This window comes from Egretta garzetta, unplaced genomic scaffold, assembly GCF_000687185.1.
Source record: "Egretta garzetta isolate BGI_Z169 unplaced genomic scaffold, ASM68718v1 scaffold45, whole genome shotgun sequence".
Classification (NCBI taxonomy): Eukaryota; Metazoa; Chordata; class Aves; order Pelecaniformes; family Ardeidae; genus Egretta; species Egretta garzetta.
In genome coordinates this window covers 12,526,110-12,544,845 of record NW_009260028.1, presented here as the reverse complement: position 1 = coordinate 12,544,845, position 18,736 = coordinate 12,526,110, and the positions used below count along the sequence as shown (strand labels likewise).

Here is an 18,736-nt window from a genome sequence, read left to right as displayed (position 1 = left end):
TGGTTTATCCTTCCCTTTGCTGCTGGCTACTTGCTACCCCAACAGATCTGCTGGCTGAGCTGCTCCCCAGATTGCCTCAGAGCAGGCTGGGGAAAGCTCTGCTGGCCGACCTGAGGCAGCAACAGTGGGTCAGGGAGGGAAAGGAGGCAGTGAGGAATGGCCTGTTTCTCCAGCGCAGGTTGATTTGAAAAAGCACGCATTTGTCCCTAGGCCTGTACACGCTGAGAAGGTGACTACTCGCCTGCCAACGTGCTAGAAGTACAAGGATTAATGCGCTATTAAATATGAACAAGGGTAGCCGAATAAAAACCCTCAAACGAATGAACAAACACAGCCTACTGTGTCATGGAAAGCGTGGGCGTGATGAAGCACTTATGGAGTTAAATCAAAAACAACTAAAAAGAAAAATAGAGAATCTGTCTCTCAGTTCTAGGCATCTCAGGTATCCTTCGTAGGAACAGTAGGTTGAATGTTTCCAAAGGAGCATGAATTTGTACACAATATTGGTCTTTTGAAATGTTTTAGGGTCAAACTGGATTTGACAATAGCCTTTGAGACAGTTATGCTATGTCAAAGCTTTCCTAATTGAATCTTTCATTCATCATTTACTATGCTCTTTAACAAACATGGCACGTTAGCGGCAAATCAGAGAACAAATTCTTTAGAAATTACCACTCCAGCTGGAGTAGATCATTACAGCATTTGAAGTAAGCAGCAAGATCCTCAGCCAGGAATAAGCAAAAGCCATAGCAGAAACATCACTTGTGTTAAGTAAAACCCAACACCAATTCTTCAAAATAGCTACTAGTCATTGAAAACTAGTATTATCCTCCAGGTATGGAAGCCAATGCTGACACTTACTGACATTTCTTTCTTCATACCAACTTATAATTGCCTCGGAAGACAACCTTTAAAGACCAGCTTCCAGCCATTTAAGCACATCAAAAAGTACATGCGTTAATCCTACTGAAATCAGTGTGACCTAAGCACATGCCTGAGTGTTTTCTGAACCAGAAATTAAGTATTCAAGTTAAATATTTGCATCTGTCAAAGGGCTTTGTTCAAATACAATGTCTAAAGATTCTAAAAGCTAACATCTTTTTTCCCTGTCACGTTAGAAATGCAACCAGATTTGGTCTAAATCAGAAGGGTGTTCTGGCTTTGATCTACCCCAGCACTGTGACAAATGGACAGGGGGGAAAAAAGAGGACCTTGATCTTACCATGAGACTCTCAGAGTCTATTATTTGTACTTAACAACGGGAAATACAAAGTTCCAAAAGTAAGTGTTCATGGCTAGACAAACATAGAATCGAAACTTCAGGGGAAAAAAAGAAAGAAATTAGCTGTTACCACAAAAAAAAAAAAAAAAAAAAAAAAGCTTTTTCATCACTAGCTCTTAGTCTTTAAGTGACACACAAGGATTTTCTACTCTAAATAAAGCCTGCTGTATATTCTGGTAGTAACCTTCAGATTTGAAGAAATTTTATATAAATCCATAAGTTATATTTCTTTTTGTATTGGGGAAAATATTTCAAATGCAGTAAAATAGCAGAGTGATAGCAGAATTCATGACTGTATAGTAGGCAACTTTTCATTCTTCAGATTCAGTTGTACAAACTATAAACTGTTAAATCTCTCTAATAACTGGAAAAATTGTGGGTATTTGAATTTACTTACCTGAATACTCATTTAGCAAATATCTTCAGATACAAGTCTAGATACAGTTAATGTAATTTGATTATTAGTTTACACATAATATAAATCATTGTTTGACAATATCAAAATCCCATCAAACAGTGGGCCCTTCTTATGCTATTATCAAATATAGTATATCGCTGTGGGATAGCTGAGAATCATAGAATGCTAACGTAGGCTTGTTTATTAAATTTGGTCAGTTTTCAGACCTTCCAAATAGGAATACTAAACATTTATTTTTCCCCTCTGGAAATTCTTTTTTTTTTTTTTTTTTCCTCCTCCTGCTTAATACAGTCGTCATCCCAATTCCTAGTGAATTTATAAAAATATTTTTTATCCAATAACCCCGGCAAGGTAAAAATAGGAGTTTTTGTAGCAAATGATAAACAGGCTCACGGACTATGAGAGAAACTAAACTTAGTAAAATTGCCATACATTCGCTACTGAATCACACATCAACATTTTCTTTTTATGTGTGTTGCTGTCCACCTCAGACTAGCAGTTTTTAAGGTGCAGAAGCATCTTTCAAATATATGCATCTAACTTAATGATCAAGTTTCACACTAGTGTCACATGCTTTAAATTTACATCACCTGCCCATCAAGAGTTGTGTTAAATAACAGCACTAATTGAAACTGCATAATTCTTTAGAAATTGCAGCACTTCCAATTCATAGAACAAAGGGGTGCTTATGTGGTTCTTTATATTACTAGATATAATTTTCTGAAATAAGGAAAAGAAATGAAAAAACACATTTGAAAGAAGTTGCTGCACCTGCAAAAACACTCTTTAAGCTTACTATGAAATACAAAAAAGTGCACCCTTCTATATCTACATATAAAACATATTAGAAATAAAACTTGTGTAAAATGTTTGCTGTGCAAACTATAAAAACAGTCAGTCAGTCAGTCCATTCTTTTTCCTAAACATTTTGTCACACTCTCTTGCTTCCTACTGCAGAGAATCGCTGTTATCCAAGACCAGCCCACTGATATTTGTTGTTGAGAGATCTCCTCCATCATCTTCACCGCTGTCTACGGACTCATCCTCACTTTGCCCTGCCATCATAACTTGCTGAACAGCCAAAGTAGCACCATCGGATGACAAAGACTGGAGACTGTCTACATTCATGTTGACTGGAGCTGTAATTGTTACAACAGCACCTGGAGAAGCACAATCGTAGTACTTTAGCACCTTTCTTAGTTTCCAATTTTAAGTAATACATATTTATATACAGCAGAGTTTGTTTCTAATCAACAGGAAGAAAACCTAAGGAACTAAATTAAAATAAAAGCTATGTAAGTTGTCAAAACACTTAAATATCAGAAAATGCCAGAATTAAGTTGGCCAGGAATCTTAAACTTAGCTGTGTTATGGACACCCATTACAGCAATTCTCCAATCAAGTCATCACAAGACCATTTCTGCAAAGTATTCCAGCTTAATTCATTGTAAAACCACTGGAGCGTTCATAGAGATTCAAGGTGACTTAAATGGATAGAGCTGTTGTCAGATCCAGCAGAGGCAGAGGGAAAAGTTGCTACAAATTGGAAAGGAATAAAGCAGCAGGCAGCAGGACAGAAAGGATGGTCCAGAGATTAAAGCAGCTATTTATCTTTCTTAAATTGAGTCTATTTATTTGATCTGATGCCAAGGAAGTTGCTTCAGGCAAAGTCTTTGGAGGCTCTGTTACATTTCTCTGCTTCTCAATGTTCACCTTGAAACACAGGAGGCATATATAGAACTGCTGATGCTCAGTCCCTCTAGCAATAGTGAAAGGAGTGTGAACAGGATGGGGAGTCATGAAACTGAAAACTGCAGTCCAGTACTGGTAATCAAACAGCATGCTACTGACATGCATGCAGATATTGAGACAACTTAGTTGGACATCTAACCTTTGTTCTGTTGTTTCGTAACTTCTGAAACAAAAGCAAGCGTCTCTCAACATAAATTCCAATATTTTTAAAGAGGGAAAATTTGACATATTTCTGTTAGGTTTTTCTAGATTGAAAACACATTTATACTGCAATATCAAGGAGTTCTCCCCCTCTCAAAGGCATCAAACCCTTCATTTCCCTGTTACAGAGGAATTAGCTTTTATCATCTGTGGTTTAGCCAGTTCTCCTTACCATCTGACATCGTGAGCTCATTAGATTGCTGCTGAGCAACTCCTGAGGCAATGGAGTCAGGCCAGAACCTTTGAACCGGTCGGTTCTGAGCTGTTTTCTTCTTTGTTTTTGGAGTTTCAGAACAACTGGAATCCAACATCGGCTGAAGAATTCGCCTTCTAGCATTGATAAACCTAAACACAGTGAAAAGCAAGAAGTACTTATGACCAGTTGGCTCTAAGTTCTCTCTCAAATTCACAAAGTATGCAGCGGGAAAAAAATTAGGAATGTAAAATCTTCTCCCTACCAGCTTGGCTTGACAATTCTTTTTAATGTGTAAGACTGCCCCTAGAACACTGGCATCCTTTGATTTTGGCAAACTAGCTAAGAAAGTACTTCTACCATTTAGCTGCTAGCAGCATTTTCTCCCCCAGCTCAGAAGGGGAAATTTTCCAGACAGCATGACAAATGTACATTTCAAGATCTTATTAAAAACTAAGCACTAGAAAACTTGCTGACAGCACAGCTCAGAAAACTGATACTCCTCTCATTAGGGTTCACCTAAAATCTAGCCCCTGCCTAACCTAGTTTGTTTGGTCTGGTTTCATTTACTTCCTTAAGCTCCCACATTACTTATTTTATAGGCTCCCTGGCTTTCCAAGGTCTGGTTCCTGATCCAGGAGACAATAGCAAACACATTTTTCAGATCTCTTCCAATTCCCTTTCATTCCCTGATTTTCACTTGTTTACTTTAGCATGTTAATTGCTGCCCTTCTCCTTTCTGCTAATGAACAAGAAAATAGTTAAACCACATCTCACTTGGCTACCAGTGGTTAACTGAACCAATTTCAATGTAGCTAGCTGCGGCAAGGAGGGGTGACTGAGGATAGCATCCCTTGCTAAGTCTGACAAAACACTTCCAGGGCCCATCTTTACCTGCAACAGAAGGAAGCAGGGTGCAGCTGGCAGGTCCACACGGTGTAATGCAATGCTCTGCAGAGACACTAGCTGGATCCCAGTACCACAGAGCTCCGTTACTACCATGTCACACAGGCATAGTTACACTGTTCTGCTTTTGGAACCAGTGTACTGCCACTACCTTGAGGATTTCACCACTGGACCCCTCTGTAGCCAGCATCATCTTTGAAATCTGAGGAAGATCCCTGTTGGACTTTGCTGCAATAATTTTAGGAACCAATACCACAAGCAGAATAGGATGCATGTCAGCACCCTCGCTCCTCTCTTCTGCAGGGGCATGTGTATTATCTTAAACCCCTAGTGAAGATAAGACATGCTAAAAATGCTGATCCACGAACTAGAGTAGTTGAGTTACCGACACTCTCCATTTGGACATCACTGCTCAGAGGACAGCATCCTTTGATACAAGAGCAGAATGAATAACCATTGACACTAACTTCTTAAACATCTGCAACCACGATTACCAGAGAACACTTTTTCAGAGCTTCAGGCCCCTATGCCTTTAAACTTCAATGTCTTTACTTGCAGAAGAGACACGAGAGTACTTCCAATCTCTTTCAGCAATAGAACAGAACGCAATTCCTTAATGTTGCAAGGTTTTCGGGTGTCCTTATGTAATTTAGACGGCACAAGTATTATTCTACCTCACTATAAAAATAACATGCTTATGTATCAGTGCATAATTCTTGTATTTTTATACATATTTTGTAACATATGTAGAACAGTAAGTTCAACTCCAGATATCCAAGTTACACTTTTAACAACTTCTCTATGTTGTAAGCATGTGGAGACAACGACAGACATTAAGAGCTTTTGCTCTTACCAGTTGTTAACCTGGAGTAGTGTCAGATTTGTTTGTGCTGCAATCTGTTTCTTCTCATCCTCTGTTGGATATGGATGCTAAATGGGACAAAAAAAGCAAACAAAAAAGAAAGGCATAAGCTTGTTTCATCTCCTCATCAAAAATCAAGACTCTTTTATTACAACTGATTAAAGCTGCTAGATTAAGGCCATCTGACTCGTTAAAATACAAACTTTAGAAACCTCACAAACTTTTATAGATAAAAATCATTTAACAAAGAGTGCTTTACTACGCAAAACTGATTTTATCCTTGAAAGTGTGTATGATACCATTAAACTGCTGATGTGTAATTCAGAAGAAAAAGCTTCTCATGGCTGACAGTCTTTATTAAACAGCATGATCCCTGAGCAACACAGCATGTGATAAGATCAGATTAGTTATGCTGTCTAAAGGCAATGTCATATGAGAGCACTGGCAAGCATTTTCTAGTTAAATAAAGCTACTCTGGACTAAAGAGATGAAGAGAGTGTACATAACGTAAGAAGCGTACAAGCAGTTTCCCTGTATCATTTGCCTGTTGTAAAATAGTTGTACAAGACAAATATCAATCAACTAAACATTGCGACATAACTTAAGACCCATTTATCCTTTCAGGGTGAGCGTTTATGCAAAGGAAAGACATTCTTATTGGAAGCACAAGTAGATAGTAACATACTTGGTACGCATTAGAAGGATTGGTGGAAAGGAGATAAAGCCACAGAGTTTGAAATTCTCCTCTACAAAAAACACCCACAAAACACAGATGAAACTATTTTTGCTTGTGCCATGAACCAGGGTGCAGAGAGCATTAAGTTCTCAACACAATGAAATGAAGAAAGCTCCTTTTAACAATGTTTATTGAGATCATGAGGTACAAATGTAACATACTTATTAAAATAATAGTAAAATCAACCAACATTAGACTGTGGAGCTACTCCAAATGACTTCAGGGAAAACTGAACTGAGATTACACAAATGACAACAGAATAAATTCACTTTCTTTATGAAGCAAAATCGTAAGAGACCACATAAAAGAGTTACATAAAAACTTGTGACTCCTGATCATGTTCAGTCCTTACCCCTATGTGCTGAAAAAGCCAAGATCTCATCACATTTGTAGCGTGCTTGGGAAGAACTCCTCTTTTATTTTTTGATGAGCCATCATCTTGATGCAAGATGCCTAGATCTTGGTTTAATTGCAACTGAAGCTGCACATATAATTTTAGAAGAAATAAGGCAGTTAACATAGTAATAGCAGTATTCTGTATCAATGTATGAATAACTCATTTATAGAGGGAATGAAAAGAAATTAGGCTTGAGGCATGCTGATTATAAAAAGCTACTTTATTTGCTAGGGAAGACTTACAATAGCAGCTCTCCTACAATAGCATACCAAAATGTCTTTATCCAGGGAAAATGCTGTATCAGATTTCTATAGTTTTCACATTTCGTGTAACTTCTGTTGAAAGAATTACAGCTGTTATCAGGCTGTGTATGTGATCTTGTGACAATAGGCAAGTGCTGATTTACTGTAATTTAGAATAAAATCCACCTATGTAGTACATGTCAGGTTAATGATCCTCTGTACTAATCTACACTACCCTAGGGAGCCGATTGCCTTCTCGCCTTATGCAGTCATTTGCACATGTGAAGAGCAATTGAAAAACACAGTGCTAAATACACTCACTGTGTGCAAACACAAACAACTACGGAAGCTGTAAACTAGTACTGATTTAAGACTTAGACGAAGGCCCTATAGTAAAATTGGTTATTATGCTAGAGTTGCAAACAAAGATGCTAAAGGTCCTGCTAAATAAATGCATCTAAATTCTCAAAGAGCAAGAAGATATATATGGTAGAACCCTTAATTCACCTTACAATACCCTTACTATTTTCCTAAAGTTTCATATTTATCTCTCAGTTTTGCTTTCTTTTTCAATTCCTATGGATACATCAGATCATTTGTACATAGGTTGTCTGAACATTAGGGAATATGTTCTTAAATGCTTATGCAGAGGTAAGAAGAAACAGCATATAAATTGCATATGAGATTGTATTTCAGACAATTATAATGGAAATAATTCTAAATCAGGTTTTCCAGACAATACAGAGCAATTTCTTCAAGCCAGTCATTATGTCTATATCCTGTATTAAACAAGTTTTAAATGAGGTTTAAGCTCTCAAATTACAACAAATATGTATTTGGAGCATACTTTTATTTCCAAAATAATGTTTTACATTCTAAATAATCTGCTTGTATACGGAGGCTTTATAATGAACTTTCAATAGCTCTCCCCCAGTATATTTCCCCTACCTCCACAGCATTCTGAAACACTGAAAAAAGCAGTATGAAGAAGGATTTCCTATGGGTGACAAGGAATACAGATCCAAACTTATGTATAGGTGGGTTTGGAGATTCCTACTAACATCAAGAGTAGCCACAGATGTGTACAGAAGGTTGAGTCCTTTTTTTTTTTTTTTTTTTTAAAAGCAGAGGTATAAAAAGCATTTTTCTTCAAGACCACTTCAGTCTAGGAGAGTAATTTTACACATTTCGTTCTGAAAGGTATCTGAGGACAGAACCGCATGCATTCTAGGGAAGAATATGGGCAAGTACATACATGCTACTTAGAATACTCTAAGCATACTTTTCCGGTTGGAAGGTCAGAAGAAGGAAGAAGAGAAAACAGTGAGTCAGTGATTACCAACAGATTTTATGCTGTGGAGATGGTAGCTGCTCATTCACATTTTTAGTTGACTCTGGATTCACAGAAGATTTGATTTACCACTTCTGCACCAAGAGAAAGCTAGCAAGATTTTCTGTAACTGACGATGGTCTAGTTTTCATGTTTCCTTCTCCTTAGTTGTTTCTTTGAGCTCTTCAGATGCAACTTTTAAGAGCTTCCCCAAAAAAAGAGTGCTGGCCCTTACCTTTTAGGGTGTGATATAATGAGTCCAATGGGAGGATCTCCCAGAGTCTCAACTAAGACTTTTGAAGGTTTTATGGTAAGATGCTTCTCAACATACATAAGTTCTGAAATACATACAGTTTCACAGTACTAGTGGTTGCCATCATGATAAAAAGTCAAATTTCGGACAAGAGCAGTGCGGCACCATAATGCAATATAGTAGATCTATGCAGCCATAAACCTAGTTCAACAACTAGAAAAGTTTTAGTCATTGAAAAAAAGTGTCGATTTAATTCAGAAGGTTTTTTGCTTTGGTGCGTGTTGTTTGTTTGTTTGTTGGGTTTGAGGGTGGTTGGTGGGGTTTTTGTTTTTAATCCATGTACCTATACTTTTCTGCCATCAGTAATAGAAGATATTTAACACATAGGAACTACGATGACTAGTCATGGCAAGGGAGATCTGTCTGGGACCTTATGCCATATTATACGACTTGTAACTCCTATAGCAGTGCTTGCATTAATTTTACATTACTTACTATGTGTGTGTACACAGAGCTTATTCTGACAGCATGTCAAATTTAAACCCAAACTCTTAAAACCAGTGAGATTTATCTGAACCCAGAATACTATTCCGTGAAGCCCACGAAACAAACCTGAGAGTTCTGGATACGAATAGTCCCAGGTGACAGTGCTTGTGTCACCACTTGACCTTGTGGAGTGACCACTGTGACTGGCTGATACACTGTGCCCCCTTAAAACAAAACAGCAACAAAGATTACAGGTAAATAAAAGCTCTTCAAATATTATTTTCTTTAAACACACAAAACACATCGGCACTGCAGACAACAGAACAGTTTTGATAATGTATCAACTGTTCTTTTCTAGTAAGCATGTAAGATGTGCTCTTTGCTACACTAAAGTTTCTTCCATCCACAGAAATCTTAAAAAATTTGATTATGTTTCCCTGTATTTTAGGCATTCTAAATCTATTTTTGAAGGAAAATGCCATGACTAAAGGCTATAAAATAGTTTAATGTATTGATTTAACTGAGTTAACCCTTCAGCCAACAGGGGTCACAACACCAAAACCAGGCCTATGTGTGTCCACTGGTTAGGGCAGTCAGCTGGGTGACACCTAGATATTCAGGTCAACTAAGGTGACAAAATCTTGGTGAATGCACAGCAGGTCCTGAGCACCAGTGCCACAAAGCCCACATCGTGCCTCATAACCTCTTTGCAAGTACACGCTGTAGGAGCAGACTGCATCGTTTTGTTGCACTTGTAGTCAAGTTTGTTTGGATTTTTTTTTTGTTTGTTTGGTTTTTTGTTTTAATGTTTGTTAGTTTTAAGACCTTGCTTAGAAGCAAGATAAAAACATTTCAGTTCAAACGCCATTTCCATACAATAGTAGAACAACTTGGATGTCAATGATTTCACAGACCTGTAGGTGTGGTTCCAAACTCCACAGAGCATGAGACAGCTAGAAAGTGCGATATTTTAGGTAATGCATGTTTTGTCAAACAGAATTCTTTTTCTGAAGGGGGGGAAGACACCCCAGTTTCTGAAATGTCTTTTAACAAAAGTAGTGTTGTACAGAAAGATCCGTTAATGTTGTATATATACACATAACCTCCACTCACATATGCATACTTGGTACACATATAAATTAAATGAACATTCAGAAACCCATGAGGCACTCAACTATTATAACAACTTTTCAGGTATAAGAGTTAAAACACATTTTTAAAAGTATTTGTGTATTTTTTGTAACAACTATAAAAGAAAACAAAATTAAGAGCAAGGTGCCAGTTTTTCTTTACTGTGTCATACCTGCTACTGTTGCCATAGTTACATTTCCCTGCTGCAATGCTGATGCTGGCACCATAATCCCTTGGGGACTGAGTGTGCCTGCAATGGCACTTGGAATTTGCTAGAAAAATAAAACAATTAGTTGCTTGCATTTTTTGTAAAAATTTTATTTTTTTTTTTTTTAAGGAGATAAAGCACGCTTGTGTAATTTTGGCTCTAAAAATACATTTGGAGTTTAATCACAGGATTAACTTCAAAAAGAAAAAGACTTCATTAGAGGTTCATCATTACCTACATTAACTTTCTCATTATCACCAACCATTACCTTTGAAAACCCTCATGAAAGCAACTGTTAGAAAAGACATAAAACTATCTTGAGAAATTTTAGGAGACAAATGATTCTAGGTAAATACTAAGAGAAACAGTTTCCAAAAGGCACAAAGGAAAAAGGACAGATGAAATGGACCCTTGGTGCTCTTACTGCAAGCATCAAAGCTTTAGAATTTCAGTTATTACCTTAATTCCTTCAATTTCAAAATAAATATATTAAGTATTCAAGATGCCAAATACGTTTTATTCTGCTCAGGATAGTTCTTACTCAACCCTGACCAGGCAAACTTACACATTCCTTAATATGTACGAATAATCTCTATTGTTACCAAATGTAAAGTTCAGTCCCTCCTGTCTCTACAGAAGACTGTAACAGACATACAAAAAACGTCTTTTAAACATTGTTTTTGTCCGTTTAGACTCTCCTTTTCACACTTCCAGACACCAACACCTAAGCAAGGAGTTTAGACAGTGAAGTTTAAAAGTCATTGAGGCTTTTCAGAATACATAGCATCAGACACATTAGTAAGTCAGAGAAGGACCATCCTCTAAGACTAGGTATCTCAGATGGCAAGGCTCACTTTCCAGCATTTAACAGCAGAAGCATCAACCATAACACACTAACTGTTGTTAATTTACTACAAAAAATGCAATTGGTTATTACATTTAGTTAATGTCAACAACATACAAATGGAGGTTCACATGTATAGAAGTAGATACTGTTCATAACTACACAGTCACTCCAGGTGATGTGCAATGACACACATCTCAATTATTGCAACTATAATCCATCAGACATTGTCTATTTGTTCCAGAATAGACTGTGTATAAAATATATCAGCCATCTCAATATTTTAATGAGGCAGACTAGACTAAGAAGACCTTCACAACATGGAATTTTTTTTCCTTCTCCTTTTGTTTATTGCTTTCTAGCCTCCTTCCAATAAAATAGCAAATCCAAGCTATTCTGAGTATCTCCATTTGTTGAACTGATGGAAAATCATAAAAAGAAAACAGACAAAAAAAGTAACTATGTTCTGGCACAATTCAACAAATTTGTCTATCAGGCAGTGGCACACAGGTGTGCATGAAAAAAATACAACTCTTTCTACTCTCAGTAACTCATTTTGATAAAGTAAAAGAAATTGCAGAAACTCTGTTTGCAAACTAATAGCAATAGAAGTGTAGTTATAACTTCCTAAGGAAATCTAAGCACTAATCTAAATACACATCATTATTTGAAACGTACCTGAGATTGCACAGGTGAATAAGGACTTCCAGGCTCTCCACTTAATAGAGTTTCACTGTTCATTTTTGTCTTTAAGCAGGCAATGTAACGACTGCAGAAATCCTTGCAGAGTTCATTAACCTTTTCTAGCTCAAGCAGATGGATACGAAGAACTTGAATTGCTTTTACCATCTAGGGAGAGAATTTGAAAGAAATTTAGAAATAAAATTAACTGTTAATTTAAAAAATATTTAGTATGAGATTTGAGCAAATACTACTTTCCAATAACAAAGACCATCCAATTAAAGCAGAGTTACTAATTGCTAAGTGCTGACTGGAGTTCTCTGACCATTATCTTCCTGAAATGCAAAAGGAATATGTGTATATACAAAACCTGTATCCTTCCACTGCCTAAGTAAACTGCCATACAGAAGAAACAAAACACGACAACAATATTATCTTTGTCTCCATCACACATAACACATTCAGAAGACAGAGCATAATTAAGGTGTACACAGAGCACAGAATGAGCCTCCACATCTGTGTGATCTTTTATCCCCACTATACAACATCATACGTCCCAGAAGACCAAAAGGGAGGGAAAGTAATCCCATCCACATATGTTGTTTGGAAAGTGTGGTTGGAACAGCCTTGGTAAGCAACAGTCGTCTTGAGCTATGTATCAGAAATACCAGGTTCAGTTCCACATTACACCCTGACCCAAGAAAACCAAAAGTGTACAGATGAATTTGAGATACACCAAGAAGACCCTTCTGTGACTTAGCATAAATTTGCCACACAGATTGCTAGGGAGGGTGAAAGGTAGAGGAAATGGCCTGCCATCGCACCTGTAACAAAAACACATGTCTATAAAATTAGAATAAAGAGGCCCCAAAATTTTTCACATTGTTCAACGAAGCTTAAAGCAATGAGTTCTTCAGTCCTAGAGCTTTGAAGTTCTTCTGCAATTGCATAGCAAGGATTAACAACTCTGGGGTAAAAATCTTGTAAGAACTTCCAGGTGAGAAGACAGTTTCTGACATATAAACCATTAAACACAAAGCACTAAACCCAATAACAAATCCATGTTTAAACAAAAATTGAAGTACATGAGATATGTATGTGAAAAGAATACTTACCATGCTTACTGCAAGAAAAAGACTTGTAAGCTTGGACAGCTAATGGCATTACATACTGCATAAAAATAGCTTAGGTGATTGTAAGGGTCATGGCAGAAGATCAAAAGCTAAAACCAAATTCAGAAAGTCTAAATTTTCATGAAGCAGTAGGAAATCCAGGACATTCAAATATGTACATAACACACTGGTAAAGTAATTACTTTATTTTTATACAGCGTGCCACCCCCAACATTTACTAGCTACACTAGATGTCCCAGAAAAATATCCTTCAGTTTTAGGAAACTGAATAGATTATAATTTTGAATATATAGTGCAGAGCTTGATTTCAGCATTATTTGAAAAAGTTTGTCCTATATGAAGGGTCATTCACCCGGCCAGAGCACTGAATCCAATGACCCAAAATGACACCTTATTAAGTAATCCACTTACTACTTCTAACTAAAGCAGCCAACTGGGAACTGAAGTTGCCTTTGTTCAAAGCACCTGAAGGAGATCAAGGCAGGCAAACTCCTCTGTGTACTCCCCTCTCCACCCTGATGACTTCAACTTTCACTGCGACAGATCTTTTCCCTGTTTTTTTCAGAGTAAGTTATTCCAGCTGTATGACACTCAGCAAGTGTGGAAAATTGTATATTAAAATAAACAAGAGAAAAAAAGTGAAAACAAAAAAGGAAATCTTATCCCTTCTCGAGGCTAAAAAATAATAATAATAAAAAAAACCCAACACCCAAACCATGCATTTTTAAGAGCACAGCTGCAGAAAAATCCAAGCTGCAGACTTGAGGCAGTTGATCCAAATTAAAGTCTGGTAACTCTTATGACCTATGACACCAAAAGCCTTTGAAATAATAAGTGCAATGGCCCAGCGCTGAGGTATGTAAAACAGCAGTCTTCTAAACCAGCCCTCAGCAGTGGTTGCTGTTTAAACTGCGTTTAAGTACCTTTAAATAAAATCAAGTTAAACTACGCAAAGTTAACTAGATTTTAAACATAAAACAAAGGCAATCTATGTTAAAAGATATTCTGCTCCTTTCAGAATTATTAACAATTGTTCTGTAATAGTGCAATAGCCAAAGAGTTGCAGAGATAAAAAGGTTTAAGTTATACAATTCTTCATGTGTGGCGGACCAACACAGAGCACATATATTAGTGAATGCCTTTAACATTCAGGTAAAACTGAGGTAACAAAAATGTGCCTTTGGGCACAGTGTATTTGCCTGTATTTGTGATTAGCTTTGCTCAATCAGGAGGGTTGTTTTTTTTTCTTAGAACATTACCCATATTTCTATTGTTTATCAGCATTTGTTTGGAGGAAAAATGAAAGTTCTTTCTTCAGTTTAGATTTAGTTCCAAATTGATGGTTGATACTTGAAGTGAAAATTGAAGTAAAAATTAACCATAAACCCAGAATCAGTAACACCGTCCAGGTTTCTGCAGAGCCACACGCAGTCTCACTACTCTTACAGGAAGCTGCGCTACTGTGGCTAGGAAGGCAAACAAAACTTTGTAAATATGCCATGCCTGTCACCAGGACTTACTTACGCATTTACAACTACACTAATTGCAGCCATATGGCTCCTGCTCTCTTGCAGCATGGGTGGACTGAACTTAAATTTGTTGGCAGAAGTTAATTTTTTCCTTGAAACTAAAAAAAAAAAAAAGTAGTAATAATAAAAAAATAATCAAGAACTCCTGATAAAATCACCCATGTTGAACAAAGATAATACAAAGAACTGTTTCCAGAGAGATCACAGCAGCAGTAATATTTCATTCCTATGTTCTTAAAAGGCACACCTTAAAAATCTACAACAACGGTGTTTTTGTTATTTAGTGCTACTGAGTAGAATATGCCACAGAACAATGAATTTTTATAACCCACTTAATTCAGCCTTTTCAGCTGTAGAAATAAACCCGGAGCATCATTTCAAAGAAATGCACAAAGACAGAAGCAACCATGAGATATGTGTATACTGTTGAAACTGTTGTAAATAAAGATAATGGTAAACTATTAAGCAGAGAAAGAAAAGATTATTGAAAACCTTCCAGTTTTTGCTAAAACTGCTATCCAGAGTATATTCACATATAAATATATCATATATTAAATTTGGAGACATCTTTAGCCCTAAAAATGCTTTAGCTTGTGCCTGCGTCCTTTCTTTTCAGTGCCTCAAACACATGGTGCAAAGGGCACAGAACACACTATGTGCTACCTTACTCATAATCCCCAGCTCACCTTTATATACCCACAATTTTTTACAGATTTCAGGGCACATAAAATAAGCACATAGCAAATACATATGTGGACAACATATATGAAAGAATCTCCATACACTGACAAGTAATCTTCTCATTCAAATGACTCTTCTCATTTGCAATAAAACAATTAAAATATGTTCATTCACAGCTCACCTATCTTCCTGAGCAAACCCTTCTGGGGCAATTTAGGTCTTCAGGGGAAGAACACAAACTCTGGGAGAGGGGGCGTTTTGTTTTCACTTGTTTTGATTTGATAACTTCTCTCCCCTATTTTGAGTCCCTGGCTATGAGACATAGCTTAGAAAGGCACGACTAGAGGTTTATGTGACAGTTCTGCACATTACAATAGTAAGAACACTTTTCAGAAATGCAAAAGCATAGCTTGTTCACTCAAGAATATTCAAACGACATCGCAATCCTCGCAACTTTTCCTGACAGCTAAAAATTCAATAGGATAGCCTTTGAGAAGAGGGTACTGAACCAAAAATCTTACCCCAAATGGAACAAAACAACTCAGAGGTCTTCAAAAAAGGCAGTGTTCTGTTCAAATACAAAAGCGGGAGTATATTTAACACCCCATGTTTTATACTGTTTCTAGAGTCGATAAGTAACCTGCTCTGACTTCACAGCTGACTCTACTTTGTGCAGGAGGTTGGACTACAGACCATTTGAGCTTGTAATCTAACCTGAATCATCCCACGGTTCTACGAGTGTGGTGGAATTAAAAAAGCTACTCATCTACAGGAAGAGCTTACCCTGAACAGAAGCTATAGGAGAGCTAGGAACCAACCTGATGCAACATGGTGTTTGCAGCAGCTGGGTTAACAGTAAGCAACAAAGAAGTGTTAAGCACTGAATGTCTTAAAATGTCCAGTAATCTGTGAAACCTCTAAAAATTACCTGCAAACACTCCTGCTTTTTTTAGATGTGGAGGAACCTGTCCACGTTAAGTCCCAAGCACAAAAGCATACTAATGGAGAACAAAGAGAAGTTTGTTCATTCCAAGATCTGTTTTATCTGGTTCTTAACAGTAAACGCATCTCTTCCAGTATTGATGCTTGATATAAAGGACTAAGGTGGACGCAAAGTAACAGTCCATAAAAAGATATGGAGGCAGTTAAAGCTCTGGGAAAGAAAGCACACTTCTGGTCGAATAAGTAAAACGTGAGCACAACCTTCAGCTTCCACTTCCTTCCCACAGGGACTCGGATTTGAAAAGGGGACGTCTGCAGCTCTTCTTGCAGCTTACCAGCACTTACATCAAGTTCAGAGAAGATCAATGGAGGACATGGACAGCATGAGTGACCAAGAATCAGAAAACAGAACAATTGTTGAAGAACAGAATATCCCTGTAGAAGACATTCCAAGATAGAGGATAATTCTGGCTCCAATAATATGCTGTGCCATGCCTATCTGTAAGAGCTAAATATTTACTGAAAAAAAAAAAAAAAAAAAAAGTCATAAACTTGTACCTCTCTCTTTTACCTCCCTGAATAGTCTAACCTGTGTGGTCTGAGCCAGTGAAGTTGGAAGGGGAAAGTTTCAAAGTTCTGCTTGTGGCCAATAGTTCCTGAAGAGCAAACGTGTAACTACCACAGAAAAGCCACTTTGTGTATTTTTTAGGGATAGACCAAAAATTCTCCCAGGAGTCCCAGACAAACACAACTACCTCTCCTGACTGGAAGATGAATTTGTGTTACAAGCAAAGACACACCTAGGATGTCAAGACTTCCTAGCTCTCACAGCAAGCTGGTAAAATCTGCCCAGGAGCTAGCACTGAAGCATCTCCGTTTTCTTTCAACAGATCTTCCTTGGAGAAAGAGAGGCATCTTGTACGGCTCTCCGACAAAAGGAAGGGACAACTGAAACTTCAGGCTTCAGGGAAGCCATAATACAGTTTTGTGGGTTTTTTAGTGCTGCAGATTTTGAACGCAAACCGTTGTTGACTCTGAACGCACATATAGAAGAATAGGAACATAGCAATAAATCAAATAAAAACCATGCTTAATCCAGGTGATTTCACAGAGTGCCTTAAAAATCCATTTAAGAAAAAAAACCTTCCACAAGAAAGTGCCATTTTTAACACCTCTTTCCAAATTCTTACAATCTATTCTGAGAAATTCTTGCTCTTCTGAATATGCTGAAGCCTAATTCCAAAGTTCTGACCCAATCCAGAAGCCATCAATATTTATAAAAATGTTCCTGTCCATTTCACCTTATTTTCACAATATGTCTGACAAAGTCAGACTTGAGAAAGACACTGCAAAAGTAAAAAAGCCTAGTAACGCTATTTCTGTGTTGACCACAACCCTTTGCCATGCCGCTTCAAGATCACCAGCTGACACCGTTGGAGAGGTTAACTAGAAAGAATGGAATCCTTCCACCTAGATAGTAAAAAAGGACTGAAACTTGGTTTACAGGCCAGGCTTAGCAATATATGGATAGCCTTAAAATTAAGTTTCAGGTGGATGCTACCTGTATTTCCCAGTGCTGAAATCCTACTAATGCAGGAAACCACCAATTAATTTGGAATGGGAACCATAATACCAGACTAACAAGGTAATCTAGACCATAGCTTACTAAGAGCTACTCAAGTTAGAGCTGCCTTACGCTGCTCTTAAATGAACTTCCTTTCTGGTCAAACTGATTTAATGCCTGTGCCATCCAGATTAACGTTCTGTGATCCTCTGGGTGAAACCCAAACTTTTCCTCTGGAATATTCGAGGCACGTCAAGTGAGTTCACAATGTGAAACATTGCCAGGATTGTAAGAGGCCCTACAGTCAGTATCTGTGACCTTTCACAATTTCTGTTACCCAGTCAGTTAGCCTATAGGCAGTATGGAGCCTGAAAGGATACTCTGCTGTTTTCGAGCCATTAGCTTAAGCCCCATCACAAAAACTGTGCAGTGTAGTTGCATTCTACATGCCACTTCCAAAAGGAGTAAAAGGAAAAAACTGAAACAGCTGAGTTAGTGGCCAACTTCCTTACTGTAGACAGGCCTATGACTCTTTTTGGATAGGACTTTAATTGAATGTTCTAGCACTAGAAAGAGCCAAATTCAGTTTAGCTCTGGCTCCAAGTTGAATGATTGCAAGCATTTACACCTTATTTGTTTGACTCTGCTGGGGTCAGGTAAGAGCGCAGGTGGAAAGCAAGGAATTGTCTGGCCCACCTGCTCCACCCTTCTGTCTTGTTCTAAGTAGCAGCCTTCACTAGCTTCTCCTTTCAAGGGAATGGTTAATTTAACATTGAAGTTAAAAAGCGAGGGACAGCAAGAACAGAAGACATAACAAATGTGCACAATATTGGAAACCCTCTCTACTAAAAAGATATTCGTAAATATATACATTTTTATAGAGATTATGTGACACAAGACAGAAGAAACTGCCCAGCTACAGCCTTCTCTGTGCAAGCACCAATATTTCAAGCTGAAGAAGAGAC

General features: G+C 37.5%; 1 protein-coding gene across 5 annotated transcripts in view; it reads right to left on the bottom strand.

Moving 5' to 3' along the window:
- Positions 1-425: 425 nt before the first annotated feature.
- PKNOX1 (PBX/knotted 1 homeobox 1) overlaps positions 426-18,736 on the bottom strand; it is a 38,869-nt gene continuing 20,558 nt past the window's right edge. For 4 of the 5 annotated variants that reach the window (XM_035896519.1, XM_009641018.2, XM_035896518.1 and 1 more), the window contains 7 exons: positions 11,920-12,090; positions 10,362-10,461; positions 9,185-9,282; positions 6,703-6,831; positions 5,606-5,682; positions 3,826-3,998; positions 426-2,860 (listed from right to left, as the gene is read on the bottom strand). In XM_035896519.1, coding sequence (XP_035752412.1) covers positions 2,649-2,860; positions 3,826-3,998; positions 5,606-5,682; positions 6,703-6,831; positions 9,185-9,282; positions 10,362-10,461; positions 11,920-12,090 — 960 coding nt within the window. In that variant the 3' untranslated portion in view covers positions 426-2,648. The remainder of the gene's footprint in view (positions 2,861-3,825; positions 3,999-5,605; positions 5,683-6,702; positions 6,832-9,184; positions 9,283-10,361; positions 10,462-11,919; positions 12,091-18,736) is intronic. The other variant, XM_035896521.1, reaches the window with a different exon arrangement.